General features: G+C 42.1%; 1 protein-coding gene across 1 annotated transcript in view; it reads right to left on the reverse strand.

Moving 5' to 3' along the window:
• Window positions 1-21285, reverse strand: part of Itga4 (integrin subunit alpha 4) — a 69979-nt gene extending 48694 nt beyond the window's left edge. Inside the window, 7 exon segments of the mRNA XM_051167127.1 lie at window positions 909-1038; window positions 3433-3500; window positions 6667-6796; window positions 6896-7002; window positions 20494-20615; window positions 20935-21106; window positions 21109-21285. Coding sequence (XP_051023084.1) covers window positions 909-1038; window positions 3433-3500; window positions 6667-6796; window positions 6896-7002; window positions 20494-20615; window positions 20935-21106; window positions 21109-21151 — 772 coding nt within the window. The 5' untranslated portion in view covers window positions 21152-21285.
• Window positions 21286-21575: the final 290 nt, after the last annotated feature.

Raw genomic sequence — 21575 nt, forward strand, 5'->3', positions numbered from 1 at the left:
TGAGCAAATTAATACAGAGTTAGTCTAAAAACTTCCTAATGAGCCAGGCGTAGTGACACACACATTTATTCTAGCACTCAGGGAACAAGAGGACAACTGAGGTTACACAGTGAGACTCTGTCTTAGAAATAAAGAAAGAGACACAGACACACATGGAGAGAGAGAGAGAGAGAGAGAGAGAGAGAGAGAGAGAGAGAGAGAGGGAGAGAGAAACAAGGAACACTAAAAATTTACATAATTCCTGATTATGTCATGGTTCTTCTTGCTATAGTTAATCTATTGTATATATGTATAATAATATAAATGTATATGTAAAAAAATTAAAAAAATTTAAAAGAAAGAAAACACTCTCCATAGGCTCATAGGCATGGCACTATGAGGAGTTGCAGCCTTGTTGAAGTAAATGTGGTTGTTTTGGAGAAAGCATCTCACTGTCAGTGGCTTTGAGGTCTCAGATGCTCAAGCTAACCCCAGTGTGGCACTCTCTTCCTGATGCTTGCCAATCCAGCTATAGATGTCTTAGCCACCTGTCCAAAATCATCTCTGCCTGCATCCCACCATGATGACAATAAACTAAACCTCCAAACTATAAGCCAGCTCCAATTAAATGATTTTCTTTATAATAAAAAAAAAAGAAAAGAAAACTTTTGATAAATTAGACGTATCACAAGTGGGTACTTCCTAAGATGCAGTGAACATTCAACAGTTCCTACATAAATACAAAGTGATGATGACTGTAGTGCCCTATGTCAGTATAAGATATGGAGTTAATGAAAATGCAATTGGCTTTATGTTTAATTGAGACACTTTCTGATGTGCTTAATTGTTACTGGCCAATGGGATGTTTAAAACAGTACATATAATTTCTAAGGCACAGATCATTTGAGTTGCTCAAATTTTTACAGTACCTAAGTAACTTCCAAATTTTACTTGATTCTGTCTGTCTACAAATGCCTTGTATTGGTTTGTAGTTATATTGTAGACAAAGACGGAGCCAGTCCAGTAAGAAGATCCCGGGGCCCCCATCACGATTAAATCCTGTAAGAGAAAACTCATCATCACTTGAAAGTTAAATCTCAACAGCCCAAATCTCTTACAAATATACAACACTCTAGGCAAATAGCCAGGAAATGCATTTTATATTGAAGCTATTAAATGGAAACGTTGTATTAATTTAAAACCACATGTTAAAATGCATTACTTTAAAACCATATGTTAAAAAACAGCCAGAAAAGCTAAGTGTAGAATTTTAGAGAAGAAACTCTGGGACTCTTTCGTTTACCAGTGGCTTTCAAAAATGACATGTTGGGCCATTAGACCCTAGAGTAAGCTTTGGGGACAAATGCAATGTGGGTCAGTGTGGGTCAGTGTATAATTCATTAGGGTTCATTACTAGGATAATCATGTGTTACCAAATAGTATAAGAAGGATTAATTTATTTAATTTGGAAAAATCACTGAGTAGTGTCCATAACACTTTCAGCTCAGATAATAAAAAGGCTAGTGAAATTTAGGGAGTATTTTATCATAACTTTGAAGGAGGGAGGGAGGGAGGAGCAGCCCTTTGTCTTTGTTGAGTAACAACTTATAGCAATCTGACCTAGTTGACATATAGAGCATTCTTGAAGAAATTCTCTAGCTGATCCTGCTGAGCTGGGGTATGGGGAAAGGACACAAAAACTGAGGAGGCAAAATTCTAGCCAGGCAGGACTTATAGTGGTGAGAGGGGAACACCAATCCACCTGCAAAACTTCTGACCCAAAATTTACCCTGTTACAAGATGTGCAGAAATAAAGACAGAGACTGGGGGAATGTCCAACCAATGCCTGGTTCAACCGAAGACCCTCCCCGTGGGAGAGAGCCAACCCCTGACAGCATTGACTATGCTCTATACTCTGCTGTGTTTACAAACAGGAGCAGAACTTAACCATTCTCCAAGAGGCCCCACCCAGCAGCTGACTAAATTCTATGCTGAGTCTCACAGCCAATCATTAGGCAGAGCTTGGGAAGCCCAGTGGGCGAGTGGGGAGAGGGCCATGGGGAGGATAGAAAGACCCAGAGGGGACAATAATGCCACAAGAAAACCAGCAGAGTCAACTAACCTAGACCCATGAGGGCTTACAGAGATGGAAGTACTAACCAAAGAGTGTGTATTGACTGGACCTAGGCCCCCTACGCATATATAAACTGATGGGCAGCTTGATCTTCATGTGGGTCCCCTAGTAAGCTGAGCGAGTGTTGTCTATGACATGGACTCTGTTGCCTGCTTTCAATCGTTGCACCTTAACTGGGCTATCTTGTCTGGCCTCAGTGGATGAGGAGGAGCTCAGTCCTGATGTAATTTGGTGTGCTGGGGTAAGTTGGGGGTGGCTCTCCTTTTCTGAGGACTAAGGGAAAGAGTATAAGGGGAAGAGATTGGGAGGGAGGGACTGGGAGGAGAGGAGGGAGGGGATACAATGTGTGTGTGTGTGTGTGTGTGTGTGTGTGTGTGTGTGTGTGTGTATGATATATAAATTTAAAGTAAATTTTAAGAACTAAAAAAAGAAAATAAAAAAGAAGAAATTCTGAACTTTCAATGTAGTCATTTCAATATAGACTAAAGAAAGAATTGTTTTAAGTGTTTTTTAAATATGCTAACGTGTATAGAAGCAGTTAACCCAAAACAGCACTTATCTCCAGGGAGGTGAAAACACTTATGAAATCATAATGGCTTTTTGAGAGAATTTACATTTATTATTTATTATTATTATTTAGTCAGAGGGCCAGATACAATCACAATTGCTTTTATAATACTGCATAGCAGTGGGGAGAGAGTCTGGATTATCTCTGATTTTCAAGCATATTAAGCCTCACTGCTATCATAATTCTAATGAAAAACAGACTCATGTATCTCCTTTACCCTCAACTGGTAATTAAAAACAACAGACTTGGGTAGAGATTTTCATTTTTCAAGTTAACAAGATAAAGCCAGCTACCTTAGATCTCCATTAAATTCTTAGCAGAGACAATATTCTATAGCATGGCTCTTAATTAGTCCTGTGTTGCTCAGTCATTTACAATTTAAGTAGTAAAATTATACATGGAACATTAAATGGTATAAAGAGGGTGATAGGCAGGCAGGGGTGTCACACGCCTTTAATCCCAGCACTTGGGAGGCAGAGGCAGGCGAATCTCTGTGAGTTCGAGGCCAGCCTGGTCTGCAAAGCAAGTCCAGGATAGTCAAGGCTACACAGTAAAACCCTGTCGCAAAATATCAAAAACAAACAAACAAAAAAATAAAATAAAATAAAGAGGGTGATAGTAGTCAACTCCTTCGGAGATCTTATTCAAATGTTACTCAATTTTGACCCCAAAATCTACTGTAAGTTTAGAGAACCCCCACAACTAAGCTGCCACACATGGATAGTCACTGGGGCTGACATTGGTCCGTTACCTGAGTGTGGAAACTAGATATTCCAGCTTGACACGACGCAAAATGTTCTCCAAATTTTCTCACATAATCTAAAATGAAATATTCAATATTGATTTAGACAAATTGGGACTCTGTATTTTTGAGACAGAGTTTTGTTGTGTAGCCTAGGCTGGCCTTGAACCTAAGATCCTTCTGAGTCAGACTTGTACTCCTTCGGGATTAATTTTTTGATAATGGTATCATCCTCCATGGCTTTATTTTTCTCAGAGGTGTTCACAGGTGCCACTCCTTAGATCTGTTCCTTGCACCTCACTTTTGACAATAGTAGTAACTGTCGTTGGGTAAGATCCTTCAGCTTTCCTGCGTCAATCTTCAAATTACCCTCATGCATCTCAAGTAAAGGCATTTCTCCCTCTGCCTCTTCATGGGGAGGGTTTGAAACATGTACTGAAAGTTAAAATGAGTCGGTGAGTATTTCTATCTTTGGGTTCACTGTTCCCTGAGTTACTGTACATATTGGAGGTGCACTACAGGATGTTCTATGGAGCCCACACAGAGTAGAGTGGCCACCCACTCAAGCAACCCAATACACCTCTCTCCTCATAGTGGCTTCTTGTCTGTAGGTGGTAGAAACAATGGCGATCAACTCCCCTGGTAAACTCCCTCAACTGGCTGTCTCCTTGAATATAGGCCCCCATGTGTTGTGTTACCTTGACAGATTCGCTCATCCTACAAAACCGGGCACCAGTGTCCTGTGATTGGCATCTCTTCATCCTGCTCTACCTCCTACCTCCCCAACCACTTTGCCGTCCTGTTTCGCAATGTTCAGATTTCACATATAAGTGTTATTATGTGTTGTCTTCTGTGCCTGGCTTATGGTGTTCTCCATATTCATCCATGGTGTCTCAAATGGCCGGGATTACTGAGGCCGGATGACATCCCACTGTATGTATGCTCACATACATACACTACCCATGAGTTCTATGCTCTCAAACTCCTTAAAGAACTGCTGAGTTGTTTGGGTTTTTCGATTTTTAGTATCTTGAGGAATTTGCATAATCTTTGATTATGGTACAGTAAGTTTGCACTCACGCCATCTTTGCTAACAGTAACCTCTCATCCTTATGGTAACTAGCCATTCTAACAGGTAAGAGGCGATCTTACAGGGTTTGATTTATATTCCCTGATGGTTAGTGACACCAACTGCCTTCATATAACCATAGGCTGGTTCTCTGCTTTCACTGGAAAAGAAAAGGTCTCTTTGTTCATTGGATGGCCCCCTTGGTGACGCAGAAGCTTTGCTGCCTGCTGTCCTGCCATTTGTCTCTTTCTTTTTGTGGCTATAGCTTTTGTTGTGACCTCCAAGAAATCATCGACTAGACCAATATCAGGGCGCTTGCTTTCACTGCTGCTCTGCAGGGGCCGCATTGCTGGAAGCTTCACATTGAAGTTTGTATTCCATTTTGAGTCTACTTGTGTGTGTAAGATAAGAACCCAATTTCAATCTTTTGCAGGTGGACGTTCCATTTTCTCACACTGACTGATGGAGGGGATCATCCTTTCTCTCCCATTTTGCCTCACTGAAAGAATCAAGACCGATGTGGACTTGGGAGATCGCTGACTGTCATGCCCTGTGACTGCATGCTCTGGGAGTTTACAACGTGACGCAGCAGCCTGATTCTCCTTCGGAAGCTTGTTCATTCTTCAACGTCTATAAGAAGAAAAACCAGGACCACTTCGTCCTTTTGACAAATTACTACTTGGATATATTAGCATTCTTTGCCATGATTTCTCACTCCTTTAGAATTTTCCTTGAGCCCTCATTTTACAAGTTTCAGTGGGCTATGTCTATATGACCTTGACTTTTAAAGGGATATAGCTAGACAAATTTTAAGCAAAAATAACTCCTGCATGAAAATTCTTAAATATATAAAACAAAACTATTAGGCAAAAGGAAGTAATAAACATATAAGAATCTAGACTGTATTTTATTACAATTGAAAATTTAATATTCATCTTTTATCTTCTTGCATTCAAAGGTAAAACATAAACACTTATTACATGGACTTCTCTATGGCATCAGAATCCAGACAGTAAAGATTCTGAAATTATCAGGAATCAGTATGCTCAATATGTGTTCAGAGTTTTCACAGTTAATTCAAATTCTCTTTGTATGATAAAGGAGATGGCAAAAGTTTTTTGTCATTAGAAAGAATTAATATTCATATTTACTTTTAGTGTTCGAAAGACAGTTTTAGAGTTATTGATTGTTGCAAATATCTTAAATGCTACTGACATTCATCTCTAACTCTGTTTATATTCTAGTTCTGTATGTAAAACACCTAGGGCAATGAATTCCCATTGAGACACACTTTCCAAATGTTAGAACAGGGGTTCTCCACCTTCCCAGTGCTATGTCTTTTGGTTTTTGTTGTTGTTGTTGCTTTGTTTTGTTTTGTTTTTTGAGACAGGGTTTCTCTGTGTTAGCCTTGGCTGTCCTGGACTCACTTTATAGACCAGGCTGGCCTCGAACTCGCAGTGATCTGCCTGCCTCTGCCTCCCAAGTGCTGGCATTAAAGGCGTGCGCCACCATGCCCGGCTAACTTCTGACTTTTGTCTTGTAGTGGTGACTCCCAACCACAATATTATTTTCATCGGAACTTTGTAACTAACTTTGCTCCACTTATGAATCATACTGTAAACATCTGTGTTTCCTGGTGGTCGTAGGTAAGCTCTGTGAAAGGGTCATTTGAGCCCCCAAACAGGCTGCAGCCCACAGGTTGAGAAGTGCTACATTAGAGACTACCCCCAACCTCTTCAAGAAATACATATGCGCTGAGGAACCGAAGTGGGAGGCTTTGCTTTTACTAATGCCTTGAACCCTTCTAAAGATTCCTAGAAACAACTAGGAAAACAGGAGAGGTAATCATTTCATTTCTAATAAGAATTTTCTATGTAAATCCCTGGCATTAGGTGTGCTGACACTGATGTGAAAATAAGTTTAGTACAAGAGTGGATAATTACCGAATAGCTTCCGCAGCTATTCAAGTGAAGCTGAATATGTGCTTTTCAGAAACACATAATGTTTGTAGAAGGTATGGCTTATACTGGGCAAACAAAGGAAGGATGCTATAAGTTAAACAAGGGCCGTATCTAAGATCTCTGTGTGTGAGCGGGCAAAATGAAGCCACAAAGGGAAGCCAACTGTAAGCCTTCATTTGCTCTTTCCACCTGGCTGCGTCACATCACACTTACCCTGGTAACATGGGGCCATCCTCTTACTCAGCTCCGTCCGCAAATCAGAAGGCAAGCCGTAGCAAACGCCAGTGGGGAGCTTGTTTTCATTCTTTATGTAATATATATTTTTCCACCTATGCCCACAAGTCTGAAGGAAACAAAAAGCAAAACAAAATATGAGAACGTCACACCTAGAACGTCTGATTCCAGGCTGGATCTTGATCAGTGGACTCAGTTCAGTACCTACCACAATAGATCCGTTTTCACCTGGCTGCCTGGAAAGCGTTACCCCCAGCCACTGGTTATCTCTCTCTTCCAAGCAAGTCCTCCCGCAGCTCTCTCCACTGGGGCTACCTGAAGCGTTTGGAAACATTCTTATCAGTTTTGTTGGATGCAATGTTATTCTGTAAGAATAGAGTAGTTAAAGCTGGCCACTTCCATCCAGGCTTTCTCTTTAGTCAGCTTTAGTCTCATCCTATATTCAGGGTACAATTTAGGGGTAAATGTGAGTTGCTCTCTGCTCACATAGTTGTTCTCTATAAAAGCTGAATGTTCTTTGTTGAAATGACCCATGAGTGACGTTGTAGTGGCCATGAAGAAGTGGCCTCGGCGGTGTAGAAGGTGGCTAATTAGTCGGAACAAGATGGGAAGACTCATTTGATCCAAGCTGAGAGACTGGTGTTTGGGAAAGACTTTCTGTTTTGCCTTCCCCCATTTATCAGCGCAGGCCAGGTCGCCAGAGCACTTTTTAAAAATGTTTCTTGAATGGCTGTCAGCAATTAAAGCACTGTTTGTTGGAGCAGGAAGAAGACGACTGGGCATGTATAGAGTATATGATTAGCACACGAACAATGCATATCGTTTGGAACAAAACACCCTGTGTTTTAGACTTAGTGGGGATGACTGGTGTTTTCAACAAAGATAAACTGTCTTTGAAAACAAGATGGTGTGAGTAGTAAATTTAAGAAAGAGTCAATAGGCACACTGTGGCAAATGCATAAGTTGAAAAAAGAAAGTCCAACACAAAGGACTGCTCAGGTGGGACACTGGCCTGCTAACATGTGTGACAGTCATCCTAAGGGCAATGACCTTTTATTTGCCAGCACACACCTTTAGTTTTTGAGCTGGAGCTCCAGTAAAACTCTGTGCTAAAGTGATTTCAAAGCACCGATTCGAGGAGAAGAAGATAAGATGGGTGTCATAGGTTGTTTTTGCTATTTGTACTTTTATCCTCGTTAGTCAATACTTGAATACTCTGTGTCCAGTCCCAAGAGCCGACAAATGCGATAGCGTCAGTTAGGTGAGGTAACTATAGAGGAAGCTGCTGTTCTTTGAACACTGGTCACCAAGTGTTACATTCTCTTATGACAAAATTTCCCACACTGGTCTTTGTATCATTAGACATGCTTCCCCCCCTAGCCTGAGCCCTAGGTACAGTTTCCTGGGAAACCTCACCGTGCCTATGTAGATAGAGATAATATATTCCAAAGGAAATAATTTGTCCTGATTGTCCTAAGCCATAAAGATTCTGTGTAAGAAGTGTAGAGAGATATTTGTGATGATATGTGTGTGGGCTTCAAAACACCACTCATGGAAAGCCCTAATGCTCCCAACACAACTGAGCTGAAAGAAGTTTCCCGACTCTTTCCTGGGTCTTATTCAGGGAGTCCAGGCAGGCTTGTCTACTCCAGGGTTGCTCAAGTCAGAGCAGGTGCATGGTTAGAACAGAGCACGGGTAACGCTTTCTTGGCTCCGTTTCCTGGAAAACAGTGATGCCTTCTGCTGCTAACAGAGTAGCCTAGGGGAGATAGGCCAAGTAACGGAGGCAACCAGATCCAGAGAAAGAGCATAGCTAAGCAGCAGGAAGAAGGGCTTGCGATAGCCCAAACCCTGATAAAGAGTGGTCCAGATGGACACGGAGCTTTCTGTGTGAAAATTATGGAAGAAAGAAAGGGTGGGGGTAGGAGCGAAGAGTAAGAGGAGAGAAAGGAACGGTGTTTGTATTAGGTGTAGATCAACAGGGTAAGCATTCTAACATAGGGAGCTGCTAGGGCTACATGAGTCCAAACCAACATAGGAGAAACAAGAAGAGAGGCCAAAAGAAAATTTAATTTTCACTGTGATGCAGTTTTCAGTTTGACTTGTCTCTAAAATCACCAACATTTTAAAATGAATGTCAAAAACAGATCCCTCAAAGGTAGATCCAGTCTACCTGTAGTGGGAGTTTCATTACCATAAGAATCAATGACATATTATAGAGAATACCTCTGAAAACATCAAACTATTTCTAACATTGTAATCCACACCCAGTTAACTGGCCTCCAGTTCAGAAGCCATTGTTAGAAACTGGAGCGCACGGGACTGACTGTAGATGCCACCTTCGCTGTTCCCATGTGGATGAAAAATGGGTGTTTTCCTCAAGATTATATTCGATATTTGCAAACAAATGTTCTCTTTAGAGACAGTCACCAGAAGTTTAAAAACAACAAACACAGTTCTTTGGAAGCACAAAAATGACATCATGCAAATTTGCTAGCTGAAAATGGCCCAGAAGTTCATATGTGCAAGAATAGCATACTGCACACAAGTGTGTGTTTCTTAGCGGAGTTCTGTTCCCTACGTTTTAAATGAACATTAGAGACACCTTTGCCAAGTTAAGCTGTTATCTATTTCATCCAAGCTGCTTCCTGCTCAGTAGTGCTCACCCTGCAAGCAGCAGTTACGGCTGTTATTGCCTAGCCTTCCTGCTCCCTCTGCCCGGTTCTTATCATTCAACTGCCCTCTCTCCATTTCTGGGGTTTTCTCAACCCTCCATGCCACCCCCAGAAGGACTTCTGTATGACCTGGCTTGTTTAGAATGGCTTCTCTGAGAGTTCATAAGGTCCTAGGCCTTCACTTCGTGGGTGCTCTATGCCCCTCTTTTCCCCTACTCCTGACCCTATATTAAGAGAAATGATTCTTAGAAACAGAACAAAGAGCCCTTGAGAAGCCACGAGAAGAGATGTTTACCTGACATGAAATGTGGCCAGACTTTCCCAGGATTCTAGTGCTGAGGCTAAATGGTTCTTGAACAGAGTAACCACATAGTGAGTGGGTGTGGGGTGTGGGGGTGGAAGATTGGTTAAGTACCACTAGACACAGCCTTTCACACGTGTTAGTGTATGGTTCCAACTACAGAGGCTTTTTAATTTGTAGATAAAGTCTCTGATTTGTGGAAATGTTAAAAATATATTATGCGCATATACATTAAATGTATATCATTTATCTGCTCTAGAGAGGACTGTCAGCCGTACCAGTCAAGGGTTTCTACTGACAAGGACGTGATCAATGGGAAGAAATTAGGGCAATTTATTAACCAGTCGAAAGGGGGCGCTGTTTTGAGTGGGGTTAGCTCCATACGCATGTTTTCAGATGCTTTGCTTCCATGGTTTAGCCCCGACCTTATTAATCTTGGCATATCCCCAAGTCTTCTTAGTCATCATCCCATCCCAACACAAAACCGCAGAAATGTGTGCTGGAAATGGAAGTGTACAAATGGAAAACACCAACCATTCTTCTATTTGTGTTATGTCTTGGTTCAAAATATGTGTCAAAAATATGACTATGAAGCCATAATGAAAATTCAGGAACAGAATAACATTGTGAGGAATTATTTCTACACTCATACACTTGTACGTACACACACACACACACACACACACAGTGAGAGAGAGAGAGAGAAATATTTCCCCTTTTCACTTCTTGAGCTGCTTCTCACAGAGTAACCCTCAGGTTCAGCCACAGTACAGCAGAGTTTCAGTTCTTAGACAGTCAGGTCCAGGAAGAGCCTGGAAGTCACCCTCCCGGCTCTGGATTTCCCTTGGTTTCTAGGACATTTTCTCACTTTGGGGAAGTGCCAGAGAAATCTCAGCAGAAGGGGAAAGATCTCCACATTTTATGCTTTTCTTATACCTCTAAGACTTTCTTCCCTCAGCCTCTGCGCTTCTGCATCTACCATTCCGTGTGAAGGAGTTGAACGGTCCTGAGGCCACATAGAACAGTTTTAGACAAATACCAAGCAAGAGCTGCCCTCCCTCCTGGCACTTGGATATGCTGCAAGGGGTGGGGGTTGGGGTCGGGGGTGGGGTGGGAGGGCTGGCCATCAGCGTTTAAAAAATATCTCCCAGGTGATATTTGGGGTTGAAACTGGCCTTAAGAACAATGGTTCAACAGTGTAGATGGCCAGGCCTTTCCCTGTATCATTATGAGGGAAAACCTACAGGCCTTTCAAAATAATAGTGAACTATCTGTCTTCGTAGGCTTCAAATAGGTACTAGAGTAAACAATTAAATCCTAAACATACTTCTTGTGAAGAAATCTGGTATTCATGTGGGCAGAGGTGATGTCTGCCAAGACTGTTACAAGAAAGCTAATTTTCATAAATGTCCTTGACAAGATCATAAAAAAATCTATTTTTTACTTTACCCAATGTCATGCTGCAATGATGCATAATCCCATTTTCAAGTCGCCTTATACATTACCAAGCTAAGCTAACTCTCTTAGCAAATCAAATCAGTTCCATGACTGAAAAAATATTTTACGTGGTTGAATATAAAAAGGGTCAGCAGAAATTAGCATGTTATGTTTTTCCACTCTTTTGCACTATAATGGCTAATTCTTAGTACAGTTGAATGCCTCTCCTCAGTACAAATTAAGGGAAATTTTCATATTAAAAACCACCCCCTTATCCTAAGAATTAAGTCCATACTTATTTTGGAAGAAAATTAAAAAAAAAAAAAAATATATATATATATATATATATATATATATATATATATATATATATATGCCTACTATTTTAGTTTTTAGTTTCCAACTGATGCTTTTTTACCAGTATATACAAATGTATACAAAAATGAAAATTAGAAATGTTAATGGGCAAAATAAGAATGTTAGTACAAAACTAACAGGGTATTCTCTTTACTTGTACCCACTACCCCACTTTTAGTTTGCTGTTTGCCTTCTTGGTACACTATAAATATTCTAAAAATCCAGCGGGGATGATGGGAAACTGGCTATTCAGCCTTCTGCACCACCTCGAGGATGAGAGACTGGCTGTGCTTTGACAGTAGCATCCTCACGCACAGAACACTGCTGCTCACACAGCAAGCAGGCACTGACTTGATATATATTTGGGAGGGGTGGTTAAAATATATTACATTGCCACAAAAAAACCCTTATTAGATATGACAAAAGACTGCCATGTTTTCACCAGACTCAGAAATGGGGGGAAAAAAAGAGTCAATTTGTTTCTGTGTTCCCTACTTCCCTTCCACAGTACTATTTCCTTGAGTTTTAAGACATAGCAGCAGATGGTGTGAAGGACATGGCACTTGAGTTTGAAGATCTTCCTAAGTGTGACTAGGAGCAGGGTGACTTAGGATGACAAGTCACTTGGGACCTGTGGGTTCCCCTAGGGATTGTGGGAAGAAACGAGACAAGCGCAATGTGCTTGGACAAGAGCTGGGCTTGAACCCGTGAGCACAAGATGAAGACACCATTAGGGATGTCATCTTAAGGATTCAGTTAATCACCAAAAGGCATGTCAATTGCAACACAGTCCTCTTGCATCCATAGCCCATCACTTGATGAGAAGCCCCAACACGAACACTATTTTATTCTCACAGTGAGGCCAGAAGATGGCACTATTAATCCCTTTACTCGTGTGACAACTGAGTCCTGTGCATGTGTAAAAGCATGTGTCTGTGGTGTGGGCACATGGGTGAGTGCACATGTGTATTCAGAGGTGAACCCAGGAGCGGTCTTCAGTTGTTCTTCTCTGTATGTTTTGAGGTAGAGTCTCTCAGAAAACCTGGAGTTCATCTATTTAGCTAGACTGGCTGGCCAGTGAGATCCAGAGATCCTCCTGTCTCCACCTCCCCAGAGATGAGAGGCTTGGTACCATGCCTGGCTTTTGCATGGGTGCCAGGAGGTTGAACTCAGGCCCTCATGTTTGCACAGATAACACTTTGCCCTCCTAGGCATCTCCCCAGGGCCCCAAACTGAGTTTTAAAGGAGTTGAGAACTTGACCAAATTTATGAAGCCAGTAAATCAAAAGATTACAATTAAAAATTTTTTTGATATTTAAGTTGATTCTAAAACATCTACAATAGAATTCTACAAATCTTCAGATGTGTGAATTAAGTGAACTCAATTACACGTCCGAAATCTGTTTCTCCATCTGAGAATGCATAAAATATAGCATATCTGCCCAGATTGTAAAATCAACAATTTTTTATTTTTATTTTTTTGAGACAGGTCCTCACTCTAGCTCTGAAACCCATCACATAACTCATTAGAAGTCAACTGTGTTTTGTTCATGGAGAGTCTCAATTTTCTGACCCCTCCCCCTTCTTGTTAGCCACCTTCAGGGCTTGAGTGGAGTGCTTTGCAGTGGGGGATGCTGGGACTTCCTGGTGTGATGGCATGTCTGGTTTATCCGTCCTCATCACTGTTCTGTGGGTTCCCCTAAGGGACGTTGGGTGGGGGCACTCAGTCTGACTCTGTGTTCTAAGATAAGCACATCTGCTCTTTCAAAATTTATGACAGTTTCAGGTTTCAGAAAAATAACAAAAGCCCCTACTTTAAAAATTACTTTTGTCTGTTAAATTTGAAGATCTATTCTATTGCAATATAAACATACATTTAAAACTCACCTGTTATGTTTTTTAAGTTAATCATAGAAAGTGAACAACTCCTGTTTGGTTCTATGCTCTACAGTCATTAATTTAAGATAACATTTTTAAGGAAGTAATAATTGCAGAGTGAAAATAATCTGTTAAAATTCCATTATCTACCCAAATTCAGACTATCAGGAAAAAAAACACCTAGAACTAAAGTGACAGATGAATTAACATCATATAAAATCTACTAGTACATACAGGCAAGGATTACAGAAACGTATGCCTGTACATACAAAACTGCCTAGCACCTAGTAGGTGTTCAATAAATGGCAAATGTTTCCTTTCCCCAAGGAACATACATTCTGCTGATTTTAATGTAGACACCAGAGGGCGCTCACAGTACTGTGTGATTTAAACAGCAACTGCCTCCAGCTCTAACCTAAATGGCCCTTTCATTTAGTTTGTCCTATCAAACCATAATTACTAATAAGTCCATTATATTGTACATCATATGATTAAAACATGCAATTTCCTCACACATCTAATTAAACATGGTAGTGATTCTTCTAAAAGGTAGCCATGATGTTTGAGAACTCAACAGCAATGGAAATGACGCGGTGTAACGAAAACATTTGAAGGGTGACACGGGGAACGAAAAGCATCAAACGTCTAAGATTTTTTTCGTCCTGCAAATCTAGAGTCAAACAAGAATGAAAACATCAGATTAAACCTCAAAATGAGAAAGCATCCTCAAAATGTTCTCCTTTAGTTAAAAAGAGGTCTTTAAATGTGATCTTAGGATGGCTAGCAAAATCTAATAATAGCTAATGGGCATACTCAATCTGTATGGGAAAAAAAAAAGATTGTATAATCTACAGGCTTGGCAAAGCCAGATGCTTAACCAGCTAACTCTTCACTACTGTTCTTTTCTGTTCTGTTCTGTTCTATTCTATTCTATTCTATTCTATTCTATTCTATTCTATTCTATTCTATTCTATTCTATTCTATCCCATCCCATCCCATCCCATCCCATCCCATCCTTAAGGAAAGTTTCCCATCACAGTGACTGCACCTACGCAGCAGCAGCACCATGCTGTAGGGTTGAAACTTCATGAATATGAGTTGATCCTGGATCGTTCTGAAGCTTCAGAACTGTAGAAAACAAGGTCACCAGACTCTAAGATCAGCATCTCTACTGATCTCTTTGTCACACGTTTCTTCAAAGTCCCCCAGAAAACCCATATAATCTCTTGTAACAGCTACAAAGGAAAAATGTATTCCAATAGCAATATTTTCTGAAAGTAACTTAGGAGTTAGTTACTCTATTGTTTGCTATATTTTTTTCTTTGCATCGGCATGGTTTTAGTAGCTGTAAACACATGTTTTTACTAAATTTTTTCAAAGTATTCTTGAAATATGCATTATCTCAGATATCAGCATCAAATGCTGAGACACTTTAATGAAGGGAGAGCTGCTTGTTCAAGGTCACGCAACTGACTCCTGGAGAGTATGTTGGGGGAAAGAAAGGGTTAACTCAAGCAGCCAGCTTCTTCATGTTAGTTCTTCAAATGCTGGAATTACTAACAATCCAATTCTGTACTAATTCTATTTCTAAAATAATTTTACTACTAACTTACAGTAACATTTGTTTCTGGCATTAGACAATAAAAAAGGAAAATCCTACTTTCATAGTTCTCAGATAATTTCTTGGATTTAAGGATTTATTTGGAAAACATATGAATACCATTTTGAATAATTTAAAATTTTTATGTATTTGTGTGTGCCTGTATGTGTGCATGTGCCCATGTGAGAGCATTTGTGTGTGTGTATGTGTGTGTGTGTGTGTGTGTGCACGCGTGCACGTGTGCACGCGTGCACGCGTGCATGCGCGCTAAGCTCCCCCACATCTGTAGGAGTGCATGTATGCAGTTCAGAGGGCAGATGTCAGGGGTCAGTTCTTGCCTTCCATCTTGCTGAGACAAACTCTTTCTTATCACTGTTACTGTGCTGTGAAATTTGCAGGCAAATGTATGGAACTAGAAAATATCCTGAGTGAGGTAGGCCAGACCCAGAAAGACAAACATGATATGTACTCACTTATAAGTGGATAATTGCCATAAAAGACAGGATAACCACTCCACATTCCACAGACCCAAAGATGTCAAGTAACAAGGAGAGCCCAAAAGAGGACGCTTGAATCTCACTCAGAAGGGGAAAATAAAATATACATCTGAAGTAGGAGGGAGGGGAAAGGTGAGAGAGGGACAGGGAAGGGAACAGGGGTGGGGATCAGGAGTGAGGAGGAGGAGGAGGAGGAGGAGGGAAGGCTGTGAGAGAGAATGGAAATCAGTAGGGACATCTCTGGGGGAGGCTCCAGGGAGTCTATGGGGGGGGACCCTAGCTGAGACTTATAGAAGTGGGGAATATGGAGCCTGAAAAAGCCACCTCCTGTAGCCAGGAGGATATTCAGTGGAGGGAAGGGGACACCAACCCACCCACAAAACCTTCAGCCCAAAATTTGTCCTGCCTATATGTAGTGCAGAGGTAGAGATGGAGCAGGCATCGAGCAAATGGCCAACCAATGACTAGCCATACTTGAGATCCATCCCATGGGAGAGGCCGGATATATCAGATGGCCCTGGAGCTGGCATCACAGGTGCCTGTAAGCTGCCTAATGTGGATGCTGGGATTGAACTTGGGTCTTCTGCCAGAGTGATACACATCTTCACCAACTAAGTTACTTGCCCAACCCCAGATTCTACCTTTTAACCTGAGCGTTTGTTAATGGCATTCTCCACCATGATGCTCCGTGTTCAGAGTGGCCTATGTTTGGGGATGATTTTTCAAAATGACCAATCTGTATTCATCTCAGCTTCATAAGCTACAAGTTTACGCTTTTTGCAAACAAAAAGAACATTACCCAGAATCTATTTGAAGTTTTAACTGTTAAGTGTTTGCACTGTAGTATTACTAACACTAGCCAATCAGGCAGAAATGATGCCTGCTTAGGGACTGGACCCTTCCCAAATAGGGTATGAAATATAAAAACAGTAGATTTCTTAAGATAATGTTATTTCCAGAAATGTATTCAAAATGGGTGATGGCAATCAAGTTGCTATGGACCATTGGTCTTTCCAGAAAGAGAAAGAGAAATTGAGGCAAAAGCTTAGCAGCACAGCAGGAGAGCTCTGCATCTGCAAGGGGAAGGGAAGGTCCCAACCACAGAGACAGCAGAGCTCCCACCACAGTCAAGCTTCTGGAGGTTAGTGCTTTTCAGACATGGAGAGTATGCTCAACTAACACTTTCACCAAAGGGCTGCCACATGACGAAGGTAAAAAGGAATGTTAGAGCCGTTCAAAACAGTAATCAAGCTATCAATAGTACTTCAAGATACTTGTAGCGTGAGGCAATCATATCTTAGTGTTGTATTGTCTAACATCTACTATGTAAGTTATTTAATAGAGCTTCTCACTTTGGACATTTCCTGTCCTCAGAAGCCACATGTGGCCAGTGGTTACTTTACTGATCTGCATAACTGTGTAACTTTAGATTCTATAAACAGGCAAATCAGTGATTCAGAGCTGCAGTATCCTCTTTGTCTGGAGAGAGAGAGAGAGAGACTGGAGTGGAGGAGAGGAAGGGAGGAGAGAGAGAGAGGGCTAAGAGAGATAAAAAAAAAAATCCAGAGTGTCGGCAGAACATTGGTGGTAAGCCAGGGCTACGCAGAGAAACCCTGCTTCAAAACAAAAAATTCATAGTGTCTTATGATGCCCAGATAAATGTGACAGTCATGCATTGTTGTCTTCTACTCTGTTGAATGTTGCTTTTTTAAGCATGGATCATGCTTAAATGTATTAATGGAGCTGTTATTTTATCATCCTGACTCAAGAACTATTAGTAACCCAATAAGTTTATTAAACAATCCCCAGTAAGGGCACAGGGTAGCTGACAGAGAAGAGAAGGGGCATGTGGAGATCACCATGACGTCCTTAGACACTGTCTCCACAAGCAGATGTAGACCTAGGTCCTCCTGAGGGAGACTAGTTTTTTTTGTTCATGGAAGGAAGTAGCAAGAAAGCAAAAAAAAAGCAGACACCTCTGAGGCAGGCAGGGTGCCAGGGAGAGGCTGAGAACACAGGAAGAGAACAGCCCGGGTGGTACACAAACAAGGGCTTCAGTGTGGCCCCAGCAGCCAGTGCAGCCTGCCGAAGGGGCACTGCCAGCATCACCCCCTGGGGACCACTAGATAAATGGCTGCTGCTGCTCGACTCTGATTATGGCTTTAGTGGCTCAAGCATGGCATGCATCTGCTATAGGTTATGCTAGGGCGGGAGGGGACCGGAGCCTATCTGAGGCAGCCATTTATCTAGCCTATGACAGAGACTTATGGACAACCCCATATTTGGGGCTGAATAGCCGATAGACACCATTTTACAAGACTGGGCGCTTTTAGAATCATGATAAGAAGTAAAGTTATTCCAGAGGCAAGAGGTTACCTACTGCCAATAGCTCTGTCTCTCACTATAACTTTTTTGATGGGGCAATGAATTTTTTCATTTGGCTTCATTTCCATTTGTTATGTTTTTGTTTATACAATTAACATTTGTACTTTTAGTTTATTAATTACGCTAATTACTTATTTTGATAACATTTTATTGCAGACATCACATATATTCTTAAGATAAAGAACAACTAATTTTGGAATGTCTGATATATATCTGATATTAAGTGAAGTACTGGGGGCAGAGTTTGAGACAGGGTCTCGTTACGTAGCTCTGGCTGTCCAGGAATTCACTATATAGACCAGGCTGGCCTGGAACTGAACTCACAGAGTTCTACCTGCCGCTGCCTCTTAAGTGCTGGGATTAAAGGCATGTGCCACCATGCCCAGCTAAACACAGTATTTTTAAACTTTATAGTTACTCAGATTCTAGATAATATATGATTATAAGTAATTGTGTAAATAATCTATCTGGATCATCCAGTAGAATTTTTTCCTCTTTCCTCCTTTCCTACACACACAAAGCATACCCAAAATGTGTTCCTAAGCAATGCTGCACAGGTTACAAATATGTTTCTACTAATCAATGGATGGTTTTTAGCTTTCTTTCTAGAAGTCAGCATCAGTACTTTATCTTACAAATTTAGAATACTTTTGAACTCATTCTTAGTTAAGGAAACAAATTTCCCCAAGAAATGAGTATGTGTTGTTCAGACCACTCCCTGAGAAGTAACTCCAGCCAATTCTCTTACAAAAAATATTCTAAGTGTTACCATAGTTGTAGCTGATGCTGTAGCCAGTCAACTGATTAAGACCGTATAGTCATTTCTGTCCCTTTCGTCTCTGTAATTCTGTGGTCGACTCAAATCCTGAAGGTAAGAAATATTTCTTTGGCTTACCACTGCTGACTCTTTGACCTACCAATCAAGTTGATGACTATCAAACTTGTACTTTCCTTTTATTCATCCATCCTACAACTCTTTATATTTTGTATGCACCCACTGTGCTTGAAGGCCTCTGTGGCAAATTCTGTGCTCCACACCTCCAGTGAATTTAGGTTTTCCTTTAATTGACAGCTGCCATCATCTAAAAGCTTTACAAGCACCCAGAAATAGATTCTGTGCCCTCCAGGCAGGATGTAACCACCAGTAGTTGTTACATCACGGATCCAGAAAGAATGCTAGGACCACAGAAGAGAAATTGCTCTCTCCAGAGACTCTGTGAAGAATTTCTGTCAGATCAAAGTTTCACTCATTGCACTACTCTCTCAAGCAATGAAAATACTTAAAATCACTCCAAATGCACAGGTCTGTGCATCTTGTATGCACCCCATCTGCCATTTGGAATAGGGAATGCCTAATGATGCTCTGAGACCCATCCCTCCTTCACAAAGAATTAGATTTTATAATAGTTTTATTTTCCCGAATAAAATTTGTTTTGGTTGTTTCTCTCCTTCCCCCTTCCTCTTCTCTCTTGTGTTTTCCCACTCCCAGTATCCTTTGTGCTTTTGTATTAGCTGTAGACTAGCATGACACATAGATAACTCCTGCGTTTTTATGGGTGCTGAGGTAAAATCATAAAGAAAGAAACAGAAGAAAACAGCAAGCAAGCAGCAACAAAGAAAAGATGGTTGTAAAAGGCTAAAGACATTGAGGTATTCTCAAATAGTCCTTTACAGATAAAAATGAAATTCAGCAATTAGGACCTATAATTCATCATTGTAGTTGATATGTCATCTCTAAGGACAGCACACCAAACCCTTCATTAAGTCTTATCTTCACTGAAGATGTCCATCTGAAGGGATAAGGCTAAGACTAGTAAAGTAATTTTAAAGGCGGAACCCACAGCTCTCTGCCTTGGAGCCCTACTACGGAAAGCAGAAACAGCACAATCATAACCTAAGGTTGCTTGGAGGGGAAACCATTAAGCAATATGTACAACAGCCCTTAACAGCACAGGGCACAAGATAGATCTAAATTAATACTAGTTCCCCTTTCTTTCCCCCATGCGTCCGTGTGCAACAAATTTGCTTTTGACTTTGAAACATGAAACTTGTTCCCTCCGCCATCAGCACACATTTCTCAAGTTGCTGAAAACCTAAATAAAGACGTAAAAAATGAGGGCTGAAAGACAGGGCTGCTTAACAGGAGAATTTGAGGAGAGGAAAGTTAATAATTATGTTAGACATACTATATTAATGATTTTAACAGTAGACACGCCAATTTTTCATCCCTGTTCTCCTTAAAAGGAAGAGAAAGAAAAACCCCTGGGCTAAATGACAGGGTATAGAATCCATTGATGTTTCCATTCCTGATGTGCCCCTTATCCTAAACCAAAGTTGAGAAGTCAGAGATGAAAATACAATGCTTAAAACCCCTCTCTGGCTATGTCCTCTGGCTTTGAAATAGATTTTTACACGTGGAGGAGGGGTAGGAGGTGGCTGGCCAGAAGGCATCCTTTGAAAGAGCTTTGCCAGATTCTGTGATCAACTACAGCAGCAAGCGAAGGAGAGGAGATTACCCCCACAAGCAAGCTGGTATGGGGCTAACATTGAAAAGCATGCACTTTAAAGCAGAAGAGACAGGCATCATGGCCTCTCCCAGGACTTGCCCGACATTGGGCCCACAAGGGGAGGAAGGGAGAGTGTTCATTATCTCCTGGTCCAGGGGACCCAACTCACCCAGCTGGAGCTGTTCACAGGTCTGGTCTGGATTCTCTCCGATCCTGCATCTGTAAATGGCCCCAGGATTGACCACCGAGGCATTGGAGAGCCAGTTGGCAGTGGGTGCTCCCACGATGAGCCTAAAGCAAGAACCAGGCAAGTTCACTCAGATGTGAACCAGTCTGCCCACCCACCCTGCTCTGGGTCCGGTCTCAACACGTGTGCAGTTTGCAGCAAGGGAAGTGGCGCCCACCTCCTCTGCCCATTCCTGGAGACTGGGGACTCTGGAATCGGGTACCAGGAGCACCCTGGGGGCTGTCATCCTAATTAGTTCTGAGGCTTTCCAGTGAGCGAGCTGGCTGAAGCCAAGTTTATTCTCTGATCTCCCTGGAGGGCGGAAAGTTTGATTCAGACAAGGAATCCCAGAGGCGGAGGCGCGCTTGGGGAGGGCGCACTCACCAGCGCTTTGCCCCGTGGCTGTGCAGCAACACGGAGTAGCCAAACAGCGTGCCGGAAGGCCCCTGGTACAGCAGAGCACTCTCTGGGTCCAGGTTGTAGAGGTGCCCGGTTGGCAGCACCAGGTACAACAACAGCATCACCGCTTCCCGGAGGGCGACCCCCCGGGGCCCCGGTCTGCGCCTAGCTTCCGCAGCCATGCACTCTTGGTAGGGAACATTCAACACCAAACGGCCGCTGACCGGAGTTTCACAGGATGCGACCGTTGGCCCAGGCGAAGAGCGCCCCAAGAGATGAAGTGCAGCAGCGTGTCCGGTCCTGGCAGGCAACAGGGGCGGAGAGAGGGACTCCAGGGGAGGAGGTAGCCACAGGCGGAGCAATATTGGTGGCCTGGGATGCTTTGGGCTCTGACCCACGCCCCGTTTCTGTGGCCTGGAGGCTAGGTGCTCCTATGATCTGGGTGGGGTCCTGGGTGTGGTGCTGTGGCTCACAGCCTGGTTGCCCTCTCCCCAACCCGATCCCCATCTCACCTCGCAGCATCTGTAGGGGGCGCTAGGGGACCTAGGTTGCATGGACTCATACTCTGGGCCGGCCGGGTTCTGGCTGCCCACACAGAGGATGGCTCTGGGCTTCTGGAGCCTAGC

The sequence above is a fragment of the Acomys russatus genome, chromosome 24 (assembly GCF_903995435.1).
Source record: "Acomys russatus chromosome 24, mAcoRus1.1, whole genome shotgun sequence".
In the NCBI taxonomy this organism is placed as follows: Eukaryota; Metazoa; Chordata; class Mammalia; order Rodentia; family Muridae; genus Acomys; species Acomys russatus.